This window comes from Elaeis guineensis, chromosome 11 (assembly GCF_000442705.2).
Source record: "Elaeis guineensis isolate ETL-2024a chromosome 11, EG11, whole genome shotgun sequence".
In the NCBI taxonomy this organism is placed as follows: Eukaryota; Viridiplantae; Streptophyta; class Magnoliopsida; order Arecales; family Arecaceae; genus Elaeis; species Elaeis guineensis.
The window spans coordinates 3,233,383-3,259,157 of NC_026003.2; the positions used below are offsets into that span (position 1 = coordinate 3,233,383).

Below are 25,775 nucleotides of genomic sequence, written 5' to 3' on the forward strand. Positions count from 1 at the left end.
CAACCGGATAAAAAAGTCGAGTTTGCATCGAGATCGTAATTCTGAATAAGTTCCCCAACAGATTCATTCTGACACTCATGTACAAAGAACGTGCAAGAAATTGGTAAAATTAAAATGCATAATTAGGGATATGACAGACCTGCTATCTCTATATTCTGGCCAATTTTTTGATAAAAAATTATAAATATTAGAAGTATAGAGTGTTTTTCAAAAAAACGCAATATATTTAGAATTTTCAAAATGGGGGGATTAAGTGGGAACCATTCCTGATCATCTTACCAATCTCACCATATATATATATATATATATATAGAGAGAGAGAGAGAGAGAGAGAGAGAGAGAAGAAGCTTGTCAACCACGGAGGGTTTGTGGTCTCCAACTAAAAACTTGGAACCCAGCGACCATTTTTCCTCTAACTATTGTGCTTTCCCCAGCAGACCATGCCTCCCGAGAAGAGCACCCATCCCAAAACAACAAGCCGGAAGAGTTGGTCGTGCCAGTGTTTCCCCTCCTGCTTCGTAGGGTCTCTCATCTCCGCCTCCGGTGGCCCCGACCCTCCCAGCCCCTCCGCCGGGTCGAAGCCCAAGCTCTCCTGGTCCCGATACCGGAAGAAGAAGAAGACCGCTCCCCTCGACGGCGTTCGCCCCAATATTAAAGCATCAGCTCAGGAAAACAGTCCCTTCAAGAAGCCTTCCGAGGTTGGTTCAGCTCACCATCTCTTTCTTCCTTGCTAATTTCTCATTTCTTCTCTTGCTTCTTTCCTCTCGGAGGGTGGCGGGCACGAGCTGATCGACCGTTGGATCTCTTTTGCACGGTTGATGGATGGTTGGTTGGTCAGGGGAGTTGCGGTGCCCGCGCATCCTCTGAGCGTTGCAACCACTGCCGGGTTGGTCGTAGTTCGCGTTGATAGCTAAAATTTTGTTTCCTCCCGGGGCCGGAGTGTTCTCCTGCGGATCTGCACGAATCTTGAGGAGCGATCGTTGTCAAGAATCACCGACGACGATGATGGCGTCGTCAACAGGACGGGCCTACACTCAACTATTTAATCTGGTCGTGTTTATCAAAACGGTCGTCTCGGAAAAGTCCACGCGTTTTAATTGGTCGCGACCACGTCTAAGCTTCCAAGGGCCCCACATCGCTCGTCGTGAACCACGACCCGGGGTTGATGACGTGGCATCGCTGGTTTTCCTTCTCCGTTTAGGGAGGCGATTGTATCTTTCGCTCGAAAGAAGGATTCACCTTCCTTCGCGCGAATCCACCGTTGGATTGCTCGATGGCCGCTTCGACAGTTGCGCATACGCATGAATGGAGGATTCTGATTGCTTTGACAGTTGTGCCGTGCGCGATCCGACGGGTGAAGTCGCGAAAGAAGATCGATCATTTTTTCGCGCGAAAGACACAACCCAAAACCCTCCGCTTAGGCCGTCTGTGCTCGGACGGCGTATTTCGTGCTATTTTGGTGGGTCCGAACTACCCTTCTGATGGAGCCCACTTTCCTATGGGACCATCTGCCTGAGGACACGTCAGCACATGGTGCTGGTTGCTGTCTAAGATTTGACAGCTGATTCAGGGTGCCGGAAGCGTAAACGCCCAACGTACGTTTCCCAGCTTATGGCCTTCCGCGCGTCCTTGTTTAAGATACGACCATAAGAATATTTATTCCTATCAGAATAAATATTTTATACATTATTTTATTTCTATTTGGTTAAAAGTTTTTGAAGTTTGTATTTGGAGGCTGGTAGTCCAAAATGCCAACAACGTCTCGTGACGATTCATAAAAATCCATGAGTTGAACAAAGTATTTGGTTAAAAGTTTTTTTTTTTTTTTTCAATTTCTGAGTCAAATTAAAAAATTTCAAATCTAGATTATAGAATATTTGTGTATTTAAGATGCATTGTGATTGAATATTTGTGTATGTGGCACAGCTGGTAGGCCGGTTTAACCATTAGTAATTTCGTACTACACAATAACTGAAGGAGATCCTATCTCCTCAAAGGTCAAAATATTTTCTAACTCTTCTTGGTAATAGTTAATTCAGAAATAAAAACCGATAAAGAGTTAGAAGGATTTTAGAGTGAAATGTTCTTCAAAACTTATTCCAATTTTCAAGCATCCCATACAACGTAATCCTCTTTTCTGTGTGTACCTTTGCCGCAACACCCACCGATTGACAAGCACTGACCTTTTTGATTTTTCCTAGTCTTCACCTGCTAAAGACTTCAGATACAAGTTACAACTCCATCATTTATTTATATATATATATATATATAAAAAAAAAAGAAGACTTAAATGACAATATCGCCAGCTTTATTGACCAGCAAATGGGGTTCACTGTTTGGATTAGGGTCCAACCAGTAGAAGCCGAGGCAACGCCCAGCAACTCCAACGCGATGCAGACTCCCAACTCCATCATGGAATCGATGCCGAGCAGCCACGCCTTCCCCGAATCTCCAAGCAATACAGCACCCGCAGAGAAGAGGTCCCAGCCTCATGGAAACCCCACCCGGTTCGAACCAGGTGCACGACCAATGACCCCGGCTCACCTGCGCACATCCATCCAGCTGCCTCCCATAAACGCCCGGTCCGGACCGGGTCACTGAAACCAGCGGCTGGGATCTGGGTCATAGTGATGACTCTTGGCGTGATGGTTTTCTTGGGCCGGGCGTCGGCCCTTATTTGCCTGTGCTCTTGCATGTACCTTGTGCCACTTTTGAGTATGGGCAAAGATGGTGTCTCTGATGGCAATGGGGTGGCTTCAAGAGAAGTTGAAATGAATTCAGAGGAGTACAAGAAGAGAGTTATATTGGAAGGGTTGTTGGAGAGGAATGGCCGGAAGCCATCGGGGTTTTAGTTGCCATGGCTTCGGCTGGTGGAATGCAGTAGTGTTGTTGCTGATTGGTTGATGCAGAATAAAAGATATACTTCTTTTTTCTCTCTTTCTCTTTTTTTCTTTTTTTTTTTTCTTTTTTTCTTTTTAAAGATATTGTTGCATAGTGTTTTTCAATTTATTTTTGATTTTTGAGTTTGAGGTTTCTCAAGGTGTAAATGAATCATGTGTATACTAAGAAGTGATGGAATTTTGGCAACTTTTAGAACCATATATGGGTAACTTTTGTGACAGCTCTCCGGATGATGCTGCTAATTCAAAAGGTCAAAATGGAATTACACATCTGCAAGTATCTAACCATCTATTCCTGTAAGCTGGTTTAAGATCGGCATCTAGCATCTGCTTTCAAATTCGTTATGGACTTAGCTTGCCTTGAAGAAGGAGAATGTAATCCTTTATTTGTTGCAAGGCTTGGGCTATTGATGAGTGTCTTTCTGTGTCTGATCAAAGTAATTAATTTTATGACACCATATTTTAATGGGTATGGAGATGTGTTGTTGGCTATATTCATCATCACATCTGCAATTTTTGTACCCAAACTAAGCCCCTGCTGGACTTCATACTGAAGGGCTTGTAATATTGAAATTTTGGAGAAAAGGAAATCAGAAGGAAGAAGAATCATCATATTACATGAATAATATGAATGATAGCAAATTACCAATGAGAAATACAGCTATCATGCTGCGAATCATGCAACAACATGGCCATATCTTATGATGTCTACCTATAGTAATATTTGTTTAAGCATAGTACAGGACGATCTAATAAAAAGGAGGATTCAAGTTAAGACCGACAAAATATGACCCGATCTACTAATCCGATCTATATTCGATCCATCATAAATATGTTTGGATTTAGATTAAATGACTTTGGATCATAAATAGGTCGATCCATTGAATATATTTAATATTTGGGTCGGAATTGAATTTCAAATATTTGACTCAAATATTTAACATATTTAATCTATTTAACCTATTTGATCTATTTAATAAATGGATTAAACGGATCGGATTGGATTATCTATTTAATAAATAGATCAGATTCAGATCTAAATTTTTGATCTGTTTAATAAATAGTCAGGTTTAGATTGATAATTTTTTGATTCGATCTACATCAATTCGATCCTTGTCCGGTCCAACCAAACCCAAATGTCACCCCTAATTCAAATATGCTATGCATCACTTGCCAACAAAACAAAACAGACCGTGAAACATAGCAAGCCTATACTTATTGTGTCTCCTTCTCTCATTGCATTGTAGCTTTGGAGCCTTATCTTCATTTTATCTGCACATTTTATTAATATATTTCTCTCCTTTCTTTAACAGATAGAAAAATGAACATGAATTAATAATTTTGTCAATGGGCTCAAAACTACCTATCTGTTTTTCTAACGCATGCGTCCAGAAGTTGAAGAGATACTTCAAATATTTTAGTTTTAGACCATATCCTCCCCCACCCTCAAAACTACCTGTCTATTTTTCTAACACATGCGTCCATAGGTTGAAGAGATATTTCAAATAGTTTAGCTTTAGGTTGAAGACAATTTAATCAATTGATTGGTTTTAGTAAAGGCTTGATCTTTCTGCAGAGACTGATATCTCCGGTCCTACTCTTCTGGGAGTAGAGATTATACCACATCTAAAAATCCAATAAAACTTTAAGCATCATGGGACTATGTGAAGTCCTATTCCAAAAATTTAATGGACAATGTTTCACATAAACTTCATGTATCTAATTCAAGATTCAAGTAGTAGTAATAAATATAATCAATCATTATCCATATTACAGTCTAATAACTATATATAACTAATGATTAATATTTCATCACCAAAGCTGGCCTACCTTAGTATATGTCCATCATTGATCACAATACAAATTTCTACTTACAAAAATTGTTGCCCTAATCATGTGAATATATGTAAAAACCAAAGCGATAAAATCGCCTCTAATCGGTCACTATAAAATGTAAATTTTGATAGCTTCTATTTTAAATTTAAGATTTGAAGTCAACAAGATTCTAGTCAAACTACAAAATTTATAAGATCTCTACTAGAAAGCATTTGACACTTATTGACCATTTCTATATATTCAATTTCTCTAAATTCTTAACTGCAATATAGAATATATTGGACATAACACTAAGATGCCATTTAATATATCACTAGTGATGTGATCATCGAGATAACATGATCACTAAGGCGATATGAGTACTAAGATGATATGCAAATACTGGGATGATGTATGATTACTGTGTTTGGTATATCATTGGAATATCATTAGGAATAGAACTTCACTGTGTTTGGTATATCACCAAGTAGTGATTTTGTGATAATAAATAAAATACCATAAATAGCCTTGCATATTAATATGTAATAATTACTCTACAACTTGGTTAAATATTATTCATTCACAACTCCTCACCAATACATAAAGTAGTAGCAATAATAATATTTATTATTATTATTGATATTTATTTTGATTAGGTTATTAAAATAATATTATGATAATATTATATATAATCAAGCTTTATTAGGTTTAGACAATTTTGACTACCAATATTAGAGTTGTCCATTAAGAATGATTTAACCCATCAAAATAAATGAAGAAAAAAAAGCATAAAGGATATAGTATGATCCATCTATGCCAATTAACCATACCTATCTATAAAAATAAAATAGACATCTAATAAATAAATAAAAGATATTTATACTATTTAACTAAATTTATCAATAAAAATAAAATAGATATCTAGTAGATAAATAAAAGAGAGTACTCTTTTATAGAGGTGTTATTGAAGATGAAGGGTTAAAGAAAAGAAAGAGATGTGGAGGAATTTTTTTCTCTCCCTAATTTAGCGAGTGGGGACATTTTTGTTCTAAAATAACTTTAGTAGTACCCAATGATAGCATTACTACATAACGCAGTGATATTATCATCGAATTTATCACTAAATTTTTCATCATTGGATGAGATTTTGTAACGTCAAATAAAATGATCATATCACCTAACTCACATCATTGGAGTGATGTGAAATATCACCTTCTACCAAACAGTAACAAAGATGTTGTTTGATATATCATCAGTGATGTGATCATCGAGATAATAATAATAATAATGATATTTTATTATTATTATTATAGATATCTATTTTAATTAAGCTATTACAATAATATTATACATAATCAAGCTTGGCTAGATTTAGCTAATTTTGACTATCAATATCTGGGCTACTTGTTAGGATAATTTAGCTTATAAAAAAATTATAGAAAAAAAAAAGCACGAAGGGTCTAGCATGATCCATCAATACCAATTAATCATATCTACCTATAGAAATAAAATAGGCATCCACGCTATTTAACTAAACCTACCAATAAAAATAAAATAGGCATCTTGTAGATAAATAAAAGGGGGTGTTATTGAAGATGAAAGATCATAGAAAAATAATCTTGGTTTTCTTTTATAGAGAGTGTTATTGAATATGAAAGGTCAAAAAAAAAGAAAGAGATGATGATGATTTTTTTTTTCTCCCTAATTTAGTGATCAAGAATATTTTTGTTCCAAAATAATTTCAGCACATCATGAATATCTGATGATGTACTATTACTTAAGGTACATATGGTGATAGCATTACTATACAATACAGTGATGCTATCATCGAATTTATCATGAGATTTTTCATCATTAGTTGAAATTTTACAACGTCAAATAAGATGATCACATCACCTAACTCATATCATTAAAATGATGTGAAATATTACTCCTATCAAATAGTATCTAAAAAATATATACCAAAATTTACTTAATAGAGAAATATACATCAAAAAAACCTTTTCTTTCTAAAAGCTAAAGAGAGAGAAGATATTATCAACGGAACAAAGAGTAAAGACTAGCTTTATTTTGGGCTTCATTGAATGCATGTTTTCCGGCAGAAGGTAACTACCAAGTAAAAATGTTGGACACTATACTGCCAGTAATATATGCACTTAACTTAAATTTTATCTTATGGGCCGTTATGTTTCCCAATTCCCGAACCCGCTCGAGGGCCGTCCGGCTCCTGGGGTCCGGTTCTAAAATTTTCAAGTAGCCACGCTGTTCTCGTTCTGGGAAAGGTCGTAGGAGCCTTCACCTCCGACACGAAGCCTCGCGGACTTCGACTCCACCTCCTTCCACTAAACCCTAAATCCTAACCCTAATCCCTGCCGCCGGCCATGTGGCGGTGCCGTTCTGCTCTCGCCCGGGCCTGTTCCTTCTCCTCGGCCGCCGCATCCGCCTCTGCCCTCCGTCCCTCGCGGTCCTACGGCCTCATCCCGATGGTGATCGAGCATACCTCCCGCGGCGAGCGCGCGTACGACATCTTTTCGCGCCTCCTCAAGGAGCGCATCGTGTGCATCAACGGCTCCATCTCCGACGACACCGCCTCCGTGGTCGTCGCCCAGCTCCTCTTCCTCGAGTCCGAGAACCCCTCGAAGCCCGTCCACCTCTACATCAACTCCCCCGGCGGCGTCGTGACCGCCGGCCTCGCCATCTACGACACCATCCAGTACATCCGCTCCCCCGTGACGACCCTCTGCATCGGCCAGGCCGCCTCCATGGGCTCCCTCCTCCTCACCGCCGGCGCCCCCGGCGAGCGCCGCGCCCTCCCCAACGCCCGCGTCATGATCCATCAGCCCTCCGGTGGTGCCTCCGGCCAGGCCAGCGACGTCGCCATCCACGCCCAGGAGATCCTCAAGCTTCGCGAGCGCCTCAACGCCATCTACGTCAAGCACACCGGTCAGCCCATACAGCGGATCGAGCAGTGCATGGAGCGCGACATGTTCATGTCCCCCGAGGAGGCCAAGGACTTTGGCCTCGTCGACGAGGTCATCGAGCACCGCCCCATTTCTTTGGTCACCGATGCGGTCGTCGGCAGCAGCGACGGTGGTGGTAGCACCGGCAGCAGTGGGAACAACAGCAGCAGCGGGACTAAAGGGAAGGATGAGGGTTCGGAATGATCGGGTGCTGGAAATTTTCTGATGATTTCGCTTTACGGGTATGTAAGAAGTATAATTTATTCTGTTTACCTGAATAATTCTGATTGGATTGCGTCCGCTGCTGATGCTTTTTAAATGTTAAATTTTTAATACAGAAGAAAAATAACAATAACCGTTGAGCATTTTATTCAGTGGCCATTTTGTGTGTATTTGTTTTTAACTTTGCTCCTTTAAAAAAAGGCTATACCTTTCTTGGGAAAATGGGACACTGACTTTGATTATCATAAGAAATTATGTTGCGAGTGGCTCGATGGTGGCTTACTCTTAGCTTTTATATGCGGATCAGGTAAGGTACGCTTTGGATAATGCATTGTTGATTTGCACTTTTATCTCTAGTTTTGTTGGTTTATTTAGTTTATGTTTTCATTTTCTTTTCCCCCCCTTAACGAAAGGATGATAGACACATCAAAATGGATGTTAACTTATTGTTTACATTTTTAGAAATTGTTAATTTTGTAGTTGGATAGCCTAACTTGCTTCACGGATTGAGTTACTTACCATCTTGATCAAAAGTTCCTATACATATGCCAACGATATCTTATTGGGCACCTGCATTTTTCCCATTTCATGATATCTGCTGCAACCTTAATAATTAATATATTTAGAATGAAGGAGAAAATAAGTTTAATAGGCTTTGTTGTTTGCTTTTGTTAATTCATAGGATTTTGAGCAAGCCATTATTTTGGCTTAGAGGGAGTGGTTTGAGTTTAATATTATCATGTGCGTGGCAAAGGAGATAGAAGAGAAGTGATTGGAAACTAAGTGAAGCATCCCATGAGGTGAAGTCAAAAAGTCTGCAAATGTCAATGCTAAGTGTTATGGTACTTACTGCAGACTTTCAGATGCTAGCTTATATAACTTGACCAAAGAAGGTACCAGGTGCTTTACTAATGCACCAAATCCTGTCTGTTTCTTTCGGCAGAGCACAAAAGGTACTTTACGCCTCATGATTGGCTAGTCTGATCTGTCCTGGTTCTTGTTTTAGGCATTTCTAGTCTATCACCTTCTTTTTAAGCATCCAGCACATTACACCTACATTTCATTACTGTGGTTTTCGTGCTGTAGTTTGTGCTCATGTGTTTGATTGACAATTCAGAAGTGGCTGGTTACTATATGTTCCTGCTGATGTCATGCCGCTGTCTGTTACATTACATGAAACATAAGACTTGCTTATAGAAATAATTTGAGGAGAATAGGAAAGAGAGAGGATACTAGCTTTGTTAAGCCCAGAATCAATATATCTAGTCGAATCTGAAATTAATCTTTAAGGATATTGTGTCTTAAAATGAAAATTTTTATTAAAAGGTATGTCATTCATGATCTGTTTAAATAAGTCAATGGTTGATTGATGTGACTCTGATACTTTCTTTTTATTGTTTTTTGAATGAGGATTATACTATACATAAGTTTTGCATAATGTAGATGATATAGGATGCTATCTTTAAAAGCTGTATTGAACAATGTAAGGCTTCTTAGATTTTCGAAGGTTCTTGGTGTTTTCTTTCCCACAAGAGATTGCTGGTAAGATCATGATAGTGTTCTAGTTTATGGAGGAAAGAGGATATTCCAAAATCTTCTAGGTTTTCAGCAGTAACAAAGGATAGACAATGGATTTAAGAATTTATTGGTTCATGATAAGGCCATGAAGGTTTCAAGAGATTTTATGATCAGAAACAGAAGCAGTGAAAGCTTTAAAGGTTTTTTAAAGGTTTGGACTAAACAACTTCTAGGGTTCCTATAGGATCAAAGAAGAGGGCCGCTAAGCAGTTCTAAAGATATGAACAAGCTTGGGAATTGAAACAAATTTGTACAAGTTTAGATCAAATCCCATTGCAGCAAAGGATATTCATTTGAGATTGGAGATCACTCCTCATTTTATTTTGCTTTGAAGTCTTTAGAGAGAACTCCATGGCAAATGTACAAGATATTAAGTGGAAAAAGAAACAGAAAGATAAAGAAGAAAATGGAAGAGAATTTGAAGAGGGGGAAAAAAATAGGAATGGAAGAAGAAAGAAAGACAGAGAAGGGAATGACTTCTTTTCGTCCGTCAAAATAACTCCATGATGCTTCTAACCAGCTGACTGATCCTCCTTTAACCACATCAACTAGGTCCCTTTCCAATTTCAGTCTAACTGGGAATCTACAATTAAAGAAGAAAATAATCCTTTATCAGGTCACTGTGCAGTGACATGCTTAATTTCTCGGTCATCCTGCATGCTACAGTTAGCCTTCTTTTTGGTTCTGATTGCTTCTGTAATTAGGGTCAACAAAAAGCAATAGGTAAAACTATGACTTAGCCTATCAAAGGTCGTCCCAAGCCCTTCCAAAACCTTCAAGGCCACCTTCAAAACAATGAAAATACAGAAAAGTTAAATCAGCAAATATTCATGGCTAATGAACAAGGTTTTGATGTGTGTTTTGCTCTCAGTATTGGTTGCAAGTTTGTATATGGTCCTAAAATCCCTGTTTAATCTATTGGCCTCCTGATTGAGCTCAACTATCGTCGAAAACAGCAAGCTAAAAGCACCATCAGTTGGTTCTTGCACCCAAACAAATGATTGCAGTGTTTTCTGAAGCATTTTCTCCACTCCTTTCATCCATCGCACCTGCTTTTGGTTTTAAGTCTTTATTTCGATAAAATCTGCATTAATAGATCTAGTTACATGCATGAAGAATTTAGCACCAAAGATATCTTAGATTGCATTCCTGAAGCCTTTTCTTTTATGCTCGTCTTTGGTCATGCATGTCAAGGTACACAAGTGGTTACAACCTTTGGTGCTAAAGTCTCTATGCATGTCAAAATAAAGATTGAGAAGCTTTTTATAATTATTTTAGCTCTTATGTCAAAATTTGCTGGTGCTCTTGTTGTTAACGGATTTTAATTTTTATCTGAAAACTAGCTAGAACATGTTAAAAGCTTATATATCTTTTCCTCCATCTCTGTTATATACACTTTCTGTCACCCATGTAATGAGAATTAAATTCAGATGAACTGTATTAAGGGGTTTGCATCTTTGCATAATGCCTAATTCTTTGGTATTCTTCTCAGTTATATATTGACAAAGGAGCAGATAAAAGTTTGGTTTTGACCAAGAGTAACCTCAAAAATTTCAAATTTCTAATGATGATATATTTTTTTGAAATCACAATATCAGATCGCAGAATAAACAGAAAAGCTGCTCAATAGCTATTTGTTTATGCCAGAACTTTATGGTTCAGCTCTGACCAACATGTGAGTCTTGCACTCCGCGAAGTAAAGAGTTTTGGTGATGCAATACTAAACTGATTAATTATGCTGCTGCTCTCTGCTCATGTGTGCAGGTCAGTGTGCATGTGCTTGTCGGTGTGTGCTTGTTGTATTTAAATATGAACGAGGAGATTTTTATGTTTGTCATCACCTATGTACATACTTCAGATTTAAAGTTCCCCCCATTTTTTGCCGAGTTGATTGAGACTTTTAGAATAGTGAAATATATAAATTAAAGATATGGAAATGAGCAATTGGATGTTGGTCTTCATATTACAAATACATCGTTTCAAAATCTCTGTATATCTATTCTGATCTTGCTAAAAATGTCTGCTGCTATGAGGTGATTTTAGTTTCTCTTGAGTTTATCTTTGTGGTAGTTTAACACTCTTTGATGAGTTTATGGGCATGTGCAATGTGCTCAAGTTCATGTAGAATATGATAAAAGCCTTAAGAGAGTAGTGAATTCTTCTTGTGAGTTCTCCTTTAAGTATGCAGGGAGCAATGTTTTGAATATTATCAGATGGTTTCTTATGTTGTGTCAGGAATGATCAGCAGCACTTTCCTTGCTTTAATCTAGCCCATTGGACCTCAGCAGTTTGTAAAAGTTGCCTTTAAAATTTTTTAATCACGGAACGGATATTTTTCAGCTTCTTAGAAACTTCCATGACTTCTTGCAGCTTTGATTAGAGGCTAGAAAACTAAGACTTCGATGACCAAAATCAGCAGCTGCATGAATCTGTAACTGATTTCTTCAAACTCCATAAGCATTCTCATGGAACCACTTCTTCTTCATTCACAGTGACTTGACCACTCTTCATGTCTTAACGTTCTGATTTCTTCCTCTCCGGGTGTCACTTCGGTGTATCATTCTTTGATTCTTCAGTGAACCAGGTTGTTCTCATCCCTTTTTTCAAAAAAAAAAAAAAAAAGAAATATTTTATAATAAATCATCTCAAGACATGAGGTTTCTACCACTGTTGAGGTCTTGGAAGGGTCAAATATGTACAACCTTACATTGTTTCTATGTATTTCAAATTTGTGATATCCAGATTCTATATGCAGCAACTTTATTGTTGCACTAAGACCTACCCTCTTAAAAATTAATATTCTATATTTATAATATAATTTGATATAATTTTTTTCCAATATGCTCATAACAATCCACCCTCTCACCATAGAGTTACCGATTTGTGATACTACTAGGGCTAAATAAATCACCCCAGTGCAATTGATACCTGGTCATAACCCAAAGACCATGTTCGGTACCGAACTGATTATGTCCGAGAGTAATTGCTGGCTTGTTATACTTTGGTTCCTTCTGTTCTTATCCTCTCACTAAAGATATGTGGCTTTCAGCAAAGTCACGTCCTCTTTCTAACAAAAGACTTCCATTAATGCATAGGTGGCATGCCCCAAATAGCAGGAAATGTCTGTCTACTTTATGAAATGAGATTCGACAATATCAGGGATCATGAATACGGTGCACAACAACAGATTGAACAAAATTACATCAACATAAGTGACATTAGATGACACGACCAGCAATTGAATGAAAGGAAAACAATGAATACAACATGCTGGATGGATAAAAGCATAACAACCTAATAGTAATTGATCCATGAAAGAGATATTTATATGAATGAAAAGTTCTACTTCATGAGAGTAACAAGGACAATTTCCAAGTACCCAGTGGGTCTTTTGAAGTTTCAGAATGTTACATTGAAAATGACTTAAAAGACTCTTTCCACCTGCGTCCACCCCCACAGGATTCTTCTCGTCCACGACCAGAACTTCAACCGACTGAAAATATCCATTATACATGTAAATCTTTGCAAAGTTTACAAAATGTGCAGAAACATGGCAAAATATAAGTTAACAGCAAATATAGAAGTGCTCAGTTTTATGCTTACCAGGAAACTTCAGAAGCTTGGGTTTTTGTGGGGGAAACCAAGAGCAAATCATCTCGCCGCAGGGCATTATTTTCAGACTACGGAAGAGTGGGGAGGCTTGCAAGGTTCCGACAACACTTCAATTCTAATTTTTGCAGGGCGGGGAGACTTGGCAGTGAGCTTAGCTTGCAAAAACGACTTAAAGCACAGTTGGTGAAGGCAAGGGAACTCCATGTCCTCCACCCCTTGCCATTCCTCCTAGTCATTCATTTGTTGAAATCCCAGTGTTTCCAGAGCTGGAAATGCATTTAACTCCATATTCTCACCACCACAAAACTCACGACCGTCGCACTACACCTTGTTAAAACCAGCTACAGATTGATACCTGAGGGATGGAAGCCTCCCGAGTGGTGGGTGGACTTCATAGTTAGTGCAATCAGTGAGCGTAATAGACACTAATTTGGAATACTATGGATCTACCATCCAGCTTAATAATTTCCTTCCCAGATACAATCTTATAACCAACACTTCGAGGTTTCCATGAGGGCGAAGATTCTCAAACACACCTTCATGCATCTCTCGAATTTTCATTTTGTGCAAAATCCTCTCCTCTGCAGTTCTCTTTGGCCTGTCAGGCTGGTATATAACATCAATTTTTTGCATCCATCAGTCATCTTCTGAGCTAGCTTCATGGCCACAACATAGAGATATCATGTTCATCTCCTCTCCTTTCTTCTCTGGTTTCTCGTTGCATGTTTTGACTTGCAAAATGATCTTGTCGGTAAATGCTTCCATGTTTTGTTGCTCTTGCATGATAGTATTTTCAGTCAAAAATTTGAATGCTACCTCACCTTCTCCAAATGCCTCACCATGCTCAACAACTTCCCAAGAAGCCCTTTCCGAACTTACCCATCTTTGGAGTCCATGCACCGCTCATTAGACTTTGCCTCAACGCCTTCTTTGTAATAATCTTCATAGGTTCTAAACTACTCCAATGATAACTTCTCAATGTGCTCTTTGTTTATCAACTTGGCCGCATTGGCAACATTATCAAGTCCCGGGATGCAGAACTCTCTAGCAAGATTCACCAAGTTCTCTAATTGTCTAACCACATAATGGTCTCCGTTATGTATCCAATGCAAAGAAATAATAATGTTTGGAGAGGAACAAAGTTAGATCCTTCTGAAAGATCAAGATGATGGAGGTTCGTTGGATATGGATTACCCTTCCGCAATCCTTGAAGATAATAACAACCTTGCACTTCCAAGGTCTGCAGATTATAAAAATTACACAATGATTTAGGCAACCATCTAATCTCGATGCGGTTGACACCGAGGAAGTACAGGAGCTTCATGTTGCTGATCGAATTTGGCAAACCCTCGATATCTGTACCACTCAAATCTAATATCCTCAGGCATTTTGGAAGCAATAGAGCAGGTATCTGCTTCCTCCATTCTAGAGAACCGCTTTCCCAATATGGATTGTGCAAAGTTATGAATGCAATGATTCATCACAAACGTTTGGTGGCCCAGCAATTCATCAAAATACTCACAACTTATGTCTTCTATAGGAGGGAGAAAGCCTTGCGCAATCCATAATCAGGCAAGTCGATCTCTTTTGTATAGGTAACATTCGGAAAAACGACACGGTATGCAACACATGATTGTAATTGGGGTGACAACTTGAGATAACTCGTTTTTGCAACAGATTGGATCTCATTTTCTGCCTCATTGTGATCCCATGAACTGCTATGCAGGATCATATTCCACATCTAAATATTGATTTCTGGGTGCACAAAGGTCCCAAGCATCCTTATGGACGAAGGCAAGCCCTTGCACTTACTCAACTATCTTGTTTCCTATAGCTACCAAATTCGGTTCTTTGGTAGCCCTTTGTGAGTCAAATGCTAGATGTTGAAACTACAACCAACCACAATCTTGTGATAAATGGTCAAGACGATATAAGGACATTGCCAGTATTGTTATAGCTACTGATTCAGTATCTATAACTATCATAATTTTACTTCCTTTCAGACAAAAAGTAAAGGGAGAAATAATACTCTCTGAAAAATCCTAACTTTTTCCAACCCAAGGCAACAATCATCGGTTAGGAGATGGAGGGAGGTGAGTGGATCATGGCTAGGAGATGGAGATGGCATCGGTGTCGCCATCTTATGGAGGGAGGCAAGTTTTGGAATGGCTAGGAAAGTGATCGGACGTTGGAATTTGGGGTTTGATGCATGCATATATGTTTCAAAACTTTATTTTTTAAACACCGTAACGAAGAATAAGATTAAAACACTATTAATCTGAATTATGCATGTATAAAAACATAAAACCACATCGATCTATCTCATATGCTGAAATTGATATATGCCGAAATTCAGATTGTGATCAAATCACATACCTGTTTCGCAATCCTATTTTTCGAATCTGGATCTGAAAGAGAAGAAGTTCTTTCTTAGCCGCACAAGTGTCCGGCCTCTACGAGTATCCACTCGAGATCAGTCTGGAATAACCCTCTTTAATCTGAATTTTGATTCTCCCAAAATTCAGCCTGCTGAATCTGAACGAAGTCTACATCGCGATCAATGCTTGATCTTTCTCCTTGATCTTCTTCTTCTCCTCTTCTCTAGAGTTTCTCCTTGCTTCATGCTGTTACAAAATACTAGCAACCAGCAAATTGTGGGACGCCCAACATCTTGGGCATGAAACTCCTTGGAACTCGCATCCCAAGGGATGGGCATGTAGAATGCCCAAGAGAATAGAAAGGGAGAGGAAGAGAGGGCGTAGGGAGATTGGGCATGAGGGGTTGCTAGTTTGGATGCTCTAGAGATCTTAGAGGAGGTCCCTTTAAATAAGCATAAAGATTGGATTTTATTTAATCGCATAATACAAATCCTACTTGCATTAGGATTCCTATTAACTTAAGTTATTCAACTTACATTAGGAAGCCCATTAGGTGCCAACAATTGGAGCCCTTGCACCCATAATTAGACACTCCAAAACAAACCCAAGAGACGCCCCATAAGAGAGCTAAAAATCCTCTAATCAATGGACACGCCCAACTTGATCAAATCAAGGTGGCATCCAAAAATAACTATCAAGAAAATTAATTAGGGACTTGCATCCTTAATTAATATGATCCATAACCTTAGACACCCAACAATTGGAGTCTCATGAATCTAATTCATGTAGGTTATTAGCAAGTAATTAAGTTAGAATTATCTTATCAAATAAGTAATCCCAATGAAAAGAGGAATTGGGTCCAACCATGTGCTAGCAAGGTTATCATGAACCCAATGAGTTTCTCTAAATCCAATTGACACTTCATAAGCTCAGTTACTTATTCCAGGCCTAATCTCTTTGTTGTGTGACCTTATAGATTCAATTCTATCTAGTAATGAGATATACAATGATCTCTATCATTGTATCATTGAAACTCTTTTCAATGGGTCGGAATAATTTTACTTCTAACTCAGCGAGGATTGTTGATCCATGAACGATCCTAGTGAGCTCTCACAATCCACCATTGACACTTAGCAGTATGTAGTGACAACCCAATAGAACTGAAATGAACCTCTAGGTGTAGTTAACGTATGATTCAGTCCCTCTATCGTGAGTCCCGACTAGATGGCAGGTCATGGATAAATCGTCAAACCTCAACATCAGTCATATGATAGATTCGATTAGCTCAAGTCCAGTTGTGACTTCTATAGAAACTCTTTTCCATCAATCACACTACTATGGTCATAGATTCTTGGATTTAGCCTTTCAAATCTCATAGGATTTCTCTTCTCTATCAAGGTCAATAGATCCTATCTTAATGCACACCTCACTCCTACAGTGGACCAACTGTCGCCAACCTCCACTACAAGGACTCATTGGGACCCATATTTATATGTCAGTCAAACTTTAACAGCCTCACTGCGAGTAACAGTACCATCTCAAGTCAAAGGACCAGTCATACAACTACAACATCGAAACAATCACTGACGATTGAATAGAAATCTAAGTGATCTCTCGTATGGTCACACTCAGTACTAGTTGTTCTCTAACAACTACCCACACTTATCATCCTATGTCTCTACACAGTGGACCAGAGACTCATCTATCTCAAAGAAAGTGATTTGTGTGTCAGTCTATCTGGATCTATCATCATCCACATGATGATCCTATGACCAGAAGCATTTAGAATTTAAATACATATCTCTAATTCTCAACACTTTAAGAATATGTATCAAAACTAATTCCATGGATGGTTCAAGGACACATCACACTTGAATGAAAAAAAAAATTATCCTTTTATTGATCATATCAATATATTAAGTACAAAATTGTGTCTTAAAATTATTACAATGTGTTAGCCATATTGGCTTTTAGAATATACATCTAACATCGGAGGGGCTCTATGTTAAAAAACAGGACAGTTACATGCACGAATTTCAAAATATTTTGAAACTATAGCAGCAAAAAATCCAGATTAAACCTTTTAATCTAGCATGCAATCAGATCTAATATGCTAACTACCCTTGTCTGGATCTATGACACACATAAATCTAAGATCAAGCATGCAAAATTGAAAATTAAGAATATGTAGATCATATGTACTAGAAGATCATATCTACTATTTTATTGAGATCAGATCTCACCTTGCGTGGATCATAATTCATCACAACCGATGATCCATAGATTTGACGAGATTTCTCAAGCCATGCAAGTGCCCGACCTCTTTAGGTATCCATATGAGATGCCTTGTCCGATCAGAGGTTATCAAAGTCACCAAAGTGCTAGCTCCTTTGTAGGCTTCTTCTCTTGATGGTTGATCCAACACCTTCTTCTGATCACACGGACACTCCTGGATGAGAAGAAGGACTAGAGGAGGTAGAAGATGGGAAGGGGAGAAAACTATTTTACTTTTTTTTCTCTCTTCTAAAAACACAATGCCAAAATCCTAGAATCCTAGGATTTCCTACATGTCAAAAAGGAGTCGCCCACACCTTTCTCATGCACACTCTGATTTTTTTCCTCTCAGATACTTAGTGAAAAGGTTTCTCATGGTAAATTAAAAAAATTGTTGCATGCCAAAAGCCATCCCATTTATGGTTGGCATCCAAAAAGGGATAGGAATTATCCTTATCAAATAAGGAATCAAATCAAATTCAAACTTGAATTCAAATCGAATTTGAATTCAAACTTGAACTAACTTCCATCCATATTCACGCATGAAGAAGAGGGGTGACAACATCAGGTTTGCATGAAAAAATCTCATGCAAAAACTAAATTAGCATAAAGAAAGTTGGCGTTATGAAGGGGTGGTGCAAAAAGGGAGAAGTCCAAATCAAGTTGGACTCTTGGTGGCTTCCAATTTGATCTCATCCAAATCCCATTTGGTTAGAGTCAAATTAGATTAGTGAACCCAATTATATTAGGCTCCCAAACTTTCAATTAAATTCTAATCAAATTAGAAATTAATTGAATTCAAGTCCTGATCAAATCAGGAGTTAATCTTTCTCAGCGATTAGGTTATCTTATAATCTAATTAGGTCAAACCCAATTCAATCCAATTCAATTAGACTTGATCCAAATCTCATTGCTCAATCAAATTGAGCCAATCAGCAATCCAAATGTTAATAAATCCTTCTACAATTCACTAACCCTTAGTAAATTTTTTATTACAACTTCTACATAAGGTTAATCATTAATCACATTAACGATTTTATCCATCAACGATTCATAATCGCTAATCAGTCATCTAATCAGACAAGAAACTCTTTTTTGTGTATGATCCTATAGGTTCTATTCTATCTGATAGTGAGATATATTATGATCTTTATCATAATATCATCGAAATTTTTTTCGATGGATTAGAATAATTTTAATTCTATCCTTCGAGGATCATCGATCATCAAGATGATGCTCGACAAGTCTCACAATTCACTAGTGACACCTAACAGTATGTAGTGACAATCTAGTAAAATAAAAATATTAAATTTTAGGTGCAATTACCATATGATTCAGTCTTTCTATCGTGAGTCCTGACTAGACGGAGAACATAGAGAACTCATCAAACTCTATTGTTAGTCATATATAAGATTGGCTTGACTCGAGTTCACTTATGAATCCCATGAAAACTCTTTTTCACTATTCACACTTGCTTTGACTAAAGACTTTCTGAACTCAATCTCATGAATCATATAGGACTACTTCTTTTCCACCAAGATCGATAGATTTTATCTAAATACATCCTACTCCAAACAATGGACTTGAACCTACTGTAGCCAACATACACAGCAAGAATCCGAATAGCTGGGACCAAGAAAATATGCAGTCAAACTTAGTAGCCTTGGTGTGAATAATTAATGCACCATAAATCAAAAGACCACTCACATTGCTGCAACATCGAGAAGACCATTGATGAGTGAGTAGACATCCAAGTAATTTTTCGTGTTAGTCACACTCAGTGCAAGTTGTTCTCTAACAACTACCTACGCTCTCACCTTAGTATCTCTATACCGCAGACTTGAGACTCATCTACTCAGAAAGGAGGTAATCCGTGCATCAATCTTAAATAGATTGATCACTATCCTCCATGACGATCCTTCGATCTGGAGCATTTAGAAACTAACCACTAATAATATATGTCTCAAATTCTTAACTCTTTGAGAATATACAAAATCATCTTTGTTAATTTCAAAGACAAATCATGGACACATAAATATGATTGAAAATAAAAAAAAAATCTTTTATTAATAATAAAAGTTTTTACAAGTATAAATACAAACCCTGTAAATACAAATGTGTCAGCCAATAATTGACTTTTTAGGCAGACACACATCCAACAAACTCTCACTTGACCTAAAGTCAATTAGTCATATACCTAAGACCCATCTTCTCCAGATGAGTTTTGGTCTTCTGCTGGCTATGAGGCTTCATCAGTAGGTCCACCATGTTCTGCACGGAGTCGACTCTCTGCATCTCGATGAACTTCTTCTTGATATAGTCATGTATGATGTGGAACTACCGCTCTATGTGCTTAGACGTCTGGTGAGACCTGGGCTCCTTAGCAAGGGCTATGGCATCATTGTTATCACAATACAGTGCAATACCGATGGTATCACACCTAGCTCTGCAACGAACTTCTTGAACCAGTATAATTTCTTAGCAGCTTCAGAGATGGTGATATACTCGACTTTCATGGTCGAATCTATAATGACTGATTGTTTGAAACTTTTCCAACTGATCGATCTACTATTACATAGAAAAATATATTTCGATGTAGACTTTCTATCATCGACATCAGATATGAAGTCTGAATCGATGTATCCTACCACTTTCAGCTCCGAACCTCCACCAAAGATCAAGAACAAATCTTTAGTCCTTCTCAAGTACTTAAGGATATTCTTAACTGCAATCCAGTGCCCCTTACCTAGATTCGACTGATATCTGCTTGTAACACTCATGGTAAGTACTATATCAGGTTGAGTATATAGCATGACATACATGAGTCTCTCTGTAGCTGAAACATAAGAGATCTTGCTCATACGTTGGATCTCATCAAGTGTGTCAGGACACATCTTTTTGGAGAGATATACACCATGCCTAAGGGGCAAAAGATTCCTCTTGAAGTTTTTTATGCTGAACCTTTTCAATACTTCCTCTATGTATATTTTCTGAGAAAGTTCTATCATTCTCTTAGATCTATCCCCATAGACATTTATACCAAGAATGTAGGAAGCTTCTCCTAGGTCTTTCATGAAAAATTCTTTTGACAATCATACTTTGACCGATGTCAATATGGAAATATCATTCCCAATCAGGAGGATATCGTCTATGTACCATACGAAAAATATGACAGCGCTCCCACTGACCTTTTTGTATACACAGGACTCTTCATTTTTAATGAAATCAAATAATTTGATCACATCATTAAAGTGAGTGTTCCAACTCCGAGATGTTTGCTTAAGTCCATAAATGGACCTTTGCAGCTTGCACACTTTGTGATTACTATCATTGGATGTAAAACCCATAAGCTGCTCCATATAGATATTTTTCTCAAGATATCTATTTAGGAAGATAGTTTTCACATCCATCTGTCAGATTTCATAATCATAGTAAGCTGCAATAGCAAGCAGAGTCTGGATGGATTTTAGTATGGCCACTGGTGAGAAGATTTCTGATAGTCAATGCCTTCGCATTGACTATAACGTTTCGCTATCAGTCTTGTCTTATAAATCTTTACCTTACCATCCGATCTATTTTTTTTTTGTAAATCTATTTATACCCAATAGGTACAATACCTTCAGGTGAATCTACTAAGGTCCAAATTTGGTTGGAATGCATAGAGTCAATTTCTGATTTTATTGATTCTTTTCATTTCTCAGAGTCTACATCAACATCATTTCATCATAGGTCTTGGGATCATTCCTAATATCTCTATCTCCCACAAGGAACGCTTCCTCTAGATCCTTTGTAAGAATACCTAAGTATCTTTCAGGAGAATGGGAGATCCTACTTGATCTACGAGGTGGAGGAGGTACCATATCAATTGACTCATGACTGGGTCTAGGTTCTTGGACTCGATGCTCTTCAAAAATTTTTTCTTCGAGTTCAATCTTTCTCCCACTACCTCCATCTTGGATAAACTTCTTTTTCAAGAAGATGGCATGACGGCTCACAATCACATTGTGATCCTCAGAAAGATAAAAATAATATCTCATAGATTTCTTAGGATATCCAATAAAACGAGCCCTTATTGACCTAACCTCTAACTCGTCCATCTACTATCGCTTGATATAGATCGAATATCTTCAAATCTTGAGATAACCAAAATTTGATTTCTTATCATACCATAACTCATATGGTGTGGTAGGAATAGATTTAGAAGGAATCCTATTCAAAAGATTAATAGCAAAAAGTAATGCATGTCTCCACAGAAAAATGAAAAGATTTATGAAGCTTATCTTGGATTGAACCATATCTAATAGGATCTGATTCCTCCTTTCGAATACCTCATTGAGCTGAGGCGTCTCTAGAGATGTCTACTGTGAGACTATACCATTATCCTTAAGATAGGTCTAAAATTCTCCACTCAGATATTTTTCTCCTCGATCTGATCGAAGAACTTTTATGAGTTTTTTTATTTATTTCTCCACTTCATGTCTAAACTCTTTGAACTTTTCAAAAACTTCAAATTTATAATGCATCAAATACATAAATCCATATCATGAGTAATCATCGGTAAAAGTTATAAAGTAGAGATAGCCATCCCTGATCTGTATATCGAATGGACCGCATACATCATGTGCACCAAGGCTAATATCTCAGTGGTTTTTTTTTCTTATCCCACAAAAGGCAGCTTAGCCATCTTTTCTTGAAGATGGACTCATAAATTAGATAAGACTCAGAAGTCAATGGCCCAAGAAGGCTATCTTTCTTCAATTTATTAAGTCTGTCCTTTCCAATATGGCCTAGCCTAAGGTGCCACAAATATTTTTGACTTATCCTATCTTTAGGTCTCTTAGGCCTTATGGTATTCACTATTTTCTCATTAACATCAATACTCGCATCCATATACAAATGATAAAGTCTATTTATTAAAAAGATACATGCAATAACTTTATTTTCAAAATAAATTATACACAAATCTTTATTAAAATAAAAATTATAATTATCTTGTACCAGCACTGATACAGAAATCAAATTTTTACTAGCTATAGATACATAATAACAATCCTTTAAAATTAAACTAAATCTTAATGATAATGAAGAATAGGTCCCGACGGCTATAGTAGCGACTCTTGCCCCATTACCAACTCGAAGGATAATTTCATCTTTTCTCAGCCCTCTAACTTTCTCTAGACCGTGCATAGAAGTACACGTGTATACTCAAACTAGAATCTAGAATCTAATTGGAAGAAGAAGAAATCGTTAGATTAGTTTCCATCACGAGCAAATTAGACGTGCCTTCAGAAGGCGCATCCTGATTGAGGACATGGATCAATTTTTTGAAACTGAGATCTAATCCCAAATTTTTGAGCCAGTCATTGTGATTAGACTCGGTCAACCTATTGGTGTCAAGTATTCGGGATTGAGAATTAGAACTCGATATGATTATCTGCAGAATGAACAGTTTTTAATTAGATATTTATACTTGATAAATATTTATTCTAGAGATTTTAAAAATAAAACAAGGCTCTCACTATTTTCTCAAATCTTTCACACTTCTCAAGTAGAGAAATAAAAATCTATACGCAATCAATTTTTAGTGGATACTGCACTCCCACTGATGTACACACACCTCACCTAACAGTTATTGGTAAAGCACAAACTAATGAGTGGACAACACCTTGTCCATTGCTTCACTGAGCAAGATGCAGCAAGTTCGGTCTCTATATCCTGTGGTCTCTCTTAATAGTTATTGGCACATTTCTTAGTTAAGTCATACCCACCATTCACTAACGGATGCAGAGCCGTTATTGGATCCCTCACTTAATAATTATTAAGTCCAACCCCATCTCCACCTCGAGACATCAAATGCCAATAAAATGGTTGTGCCTCTCCAATGCAACTAAATCACTATGACCAGTCGAGAACGATCAACATCGAAAGGCACCCACATCTCTACAATGATGGAAGACCGCTAGATTTAATATTTGATTGAGGAGATTTAAGTTTAGATCTCTTCTACTTAGTCACATATATTTAATGTAAATAACTGCATTGGTTCAGATCAGCACATCTCATATCTGACCAATCTAGTTGGTATGGGTGAACTTGATGACCAAGCAATCTTATTCAATTCATAATCTACCAAATTGACTAAATAAGTGAGATCGATGGGAGTGTATGCTGATGCTTGCCTTAGATACTATCGAAATGATCAGATAAACATGCTCTCAATTAAAAATCATCGGTCGAGCTGCCAAACTTACTTTAGATACCAATTAGTCCATTAGAATTAAATAGGTTATCCTAGTTACTCGAGCTCGGACTACTGAGTCAAAATCGATCTTGAGTTAATCAATTCATATCAGATGTGAATCAATTTGACTAACTACAACTAACTTAATTTTGAGCCCCTTTGACCTAAACCCAATCAATTTTTGATTAGATTCGATCAACTGCTCAAAATCAGAAAGGGTTCTAGCCTGATCTAATCATAGACCCTAATTGTTGTTTGGTCTCTAGACCTAATCTGTTCAACCCATACCTAATCCCATATTCTATGGATTAAATTTTAGATCTTAAAATATTACTTTCAGATCTATTAAACTTAATTTTAGATCTTAAAATTTTATTTTAAGATCTTAATTAAGTATATTATGAACATGGATTTAGAAATAATTTCTTTATATTGTATCTTATACAATTCTACTTTCTGTAAACTTGAGTCCACTCATTCTAGAACTCGAGCCGACTCATCATAATGAGTTGGCTCGACTCTTAGACTGAGTCAACTTGACTATGACAAACAGAAACTATAAGTCTTGGCCTATAGAATTGAGTCGACTCCAACCAAAATGAGTTGACTCATCAGGGAACTCGAGTCGACTTGAGCAGAAATTGAGTCAACTCGATAGGTGTGCCAGCCATAGTTTTAGAGTTTCAGATTTTCTTTGCATCATTTAAAGTTCTAATGTAGATGTAAAATAATTTTTCAAATCTAAACAACTGTACTATACAACAAAAATAAAGATTCTAGAGTTTTGGATTTAAGATTTTACAAAAAATTAAGTTTTAGATCATGGGTTAAAAAACTATATATCATATATATAATTTTATGATCTAAAACTAAACAAAAAATATATATCTAATATATGCATAAAAATTAAATCTAGATTTAAAACATGTATCTAATACACCTAGGATCTTCTGTTCACAGTTCTTTTTTTATGGAAGATCAGCACAAGCGGCACCCCTACATGTCATAAGAGAACCCATTGATTGAATAAGTAAGGAGCTTTAACCCCTTCTTCTTTTTATGATCAGACGGCCATAGTAATGCACCCAATCCAAATACTAGGCTACTGAGACAATAAACTAACATATCGCATATGTATTTATTCTAAATTTTAGATCTACGCATGCTGACAATTCAGGTGTAAATATGAAACATATATTGCATATATGAGCATCAGATTCATATCAGATTTAAATATGCTTCACATATCATATATATGATCATAAAATTAGATCTGAACATGCATGTATAAATTAGATTTAATAATTTTCATTCAGATCTAAATTATAATTTCAGAACATGCATATCAAGATTAAATCTGTGGCTCTGACACCACTGATAGAAAACAAGATAGTTACATGCATCAATTTCAAAATATTTTGAAACTATAGTAGTGAAAAACCTAGATTAAACCCTTTAATCTAGCGTGCAATCAGATCTAATCTGCTAACTACCCTTGCTCGAATCTATGGCATGCATAAATATGAAATCAAGCATGCAAAATCTAAAATTAAGAATATATGGATCACATCTACTAGCAGATCATATCTACTATTTTATTGAGATTAGATCTCACCTTACGCAGGTCGTAATTCACTGTAATTGATGATCTATGGATTTGATGAGGTTCTTCGAGTCGTGCAAGCGTCCAGCCTCTACAGATATCCATACGATGTGCCTTACCCCATCAAAGATTGTCGAAGTCACCGAGGTGCTAACTTCTTTGCAAACTTCTTCTCTTGATGGCTGATCCAAC

At 37.2% G+C, this 25,775-nt stretch overlaps 1 protein-coding gene across 1 annotated transcript; it reads left to right on the forward strand.

The window, feature by feature from the left end:
- Nucleotides 1-341: 341 nt before the first annotated feature.
- LOC109505298 (uncharacterized) lies at nucleotides 342-3,033 on the forward strand. The gene is made up of 2 exons (XM_019847757.3): nucleotides 342-698; nucleotides 2,346-3,033. The coding sequence occupies exons 1-2, from the start codon at nucleotides 441-443 to the stop codon at nucleotides 2,850-2,852; spliced, it is 765 nt and encodes a 254-aa protein (XP_019703316.2). The 5' UTR covers nucleotides 342-440; the 3' UTR covers nucleotides 2,853-3,033.
- The last annotated feature ends 22,742 nt before the right edge of the window (nucleotides 3,034-25,775 follow it).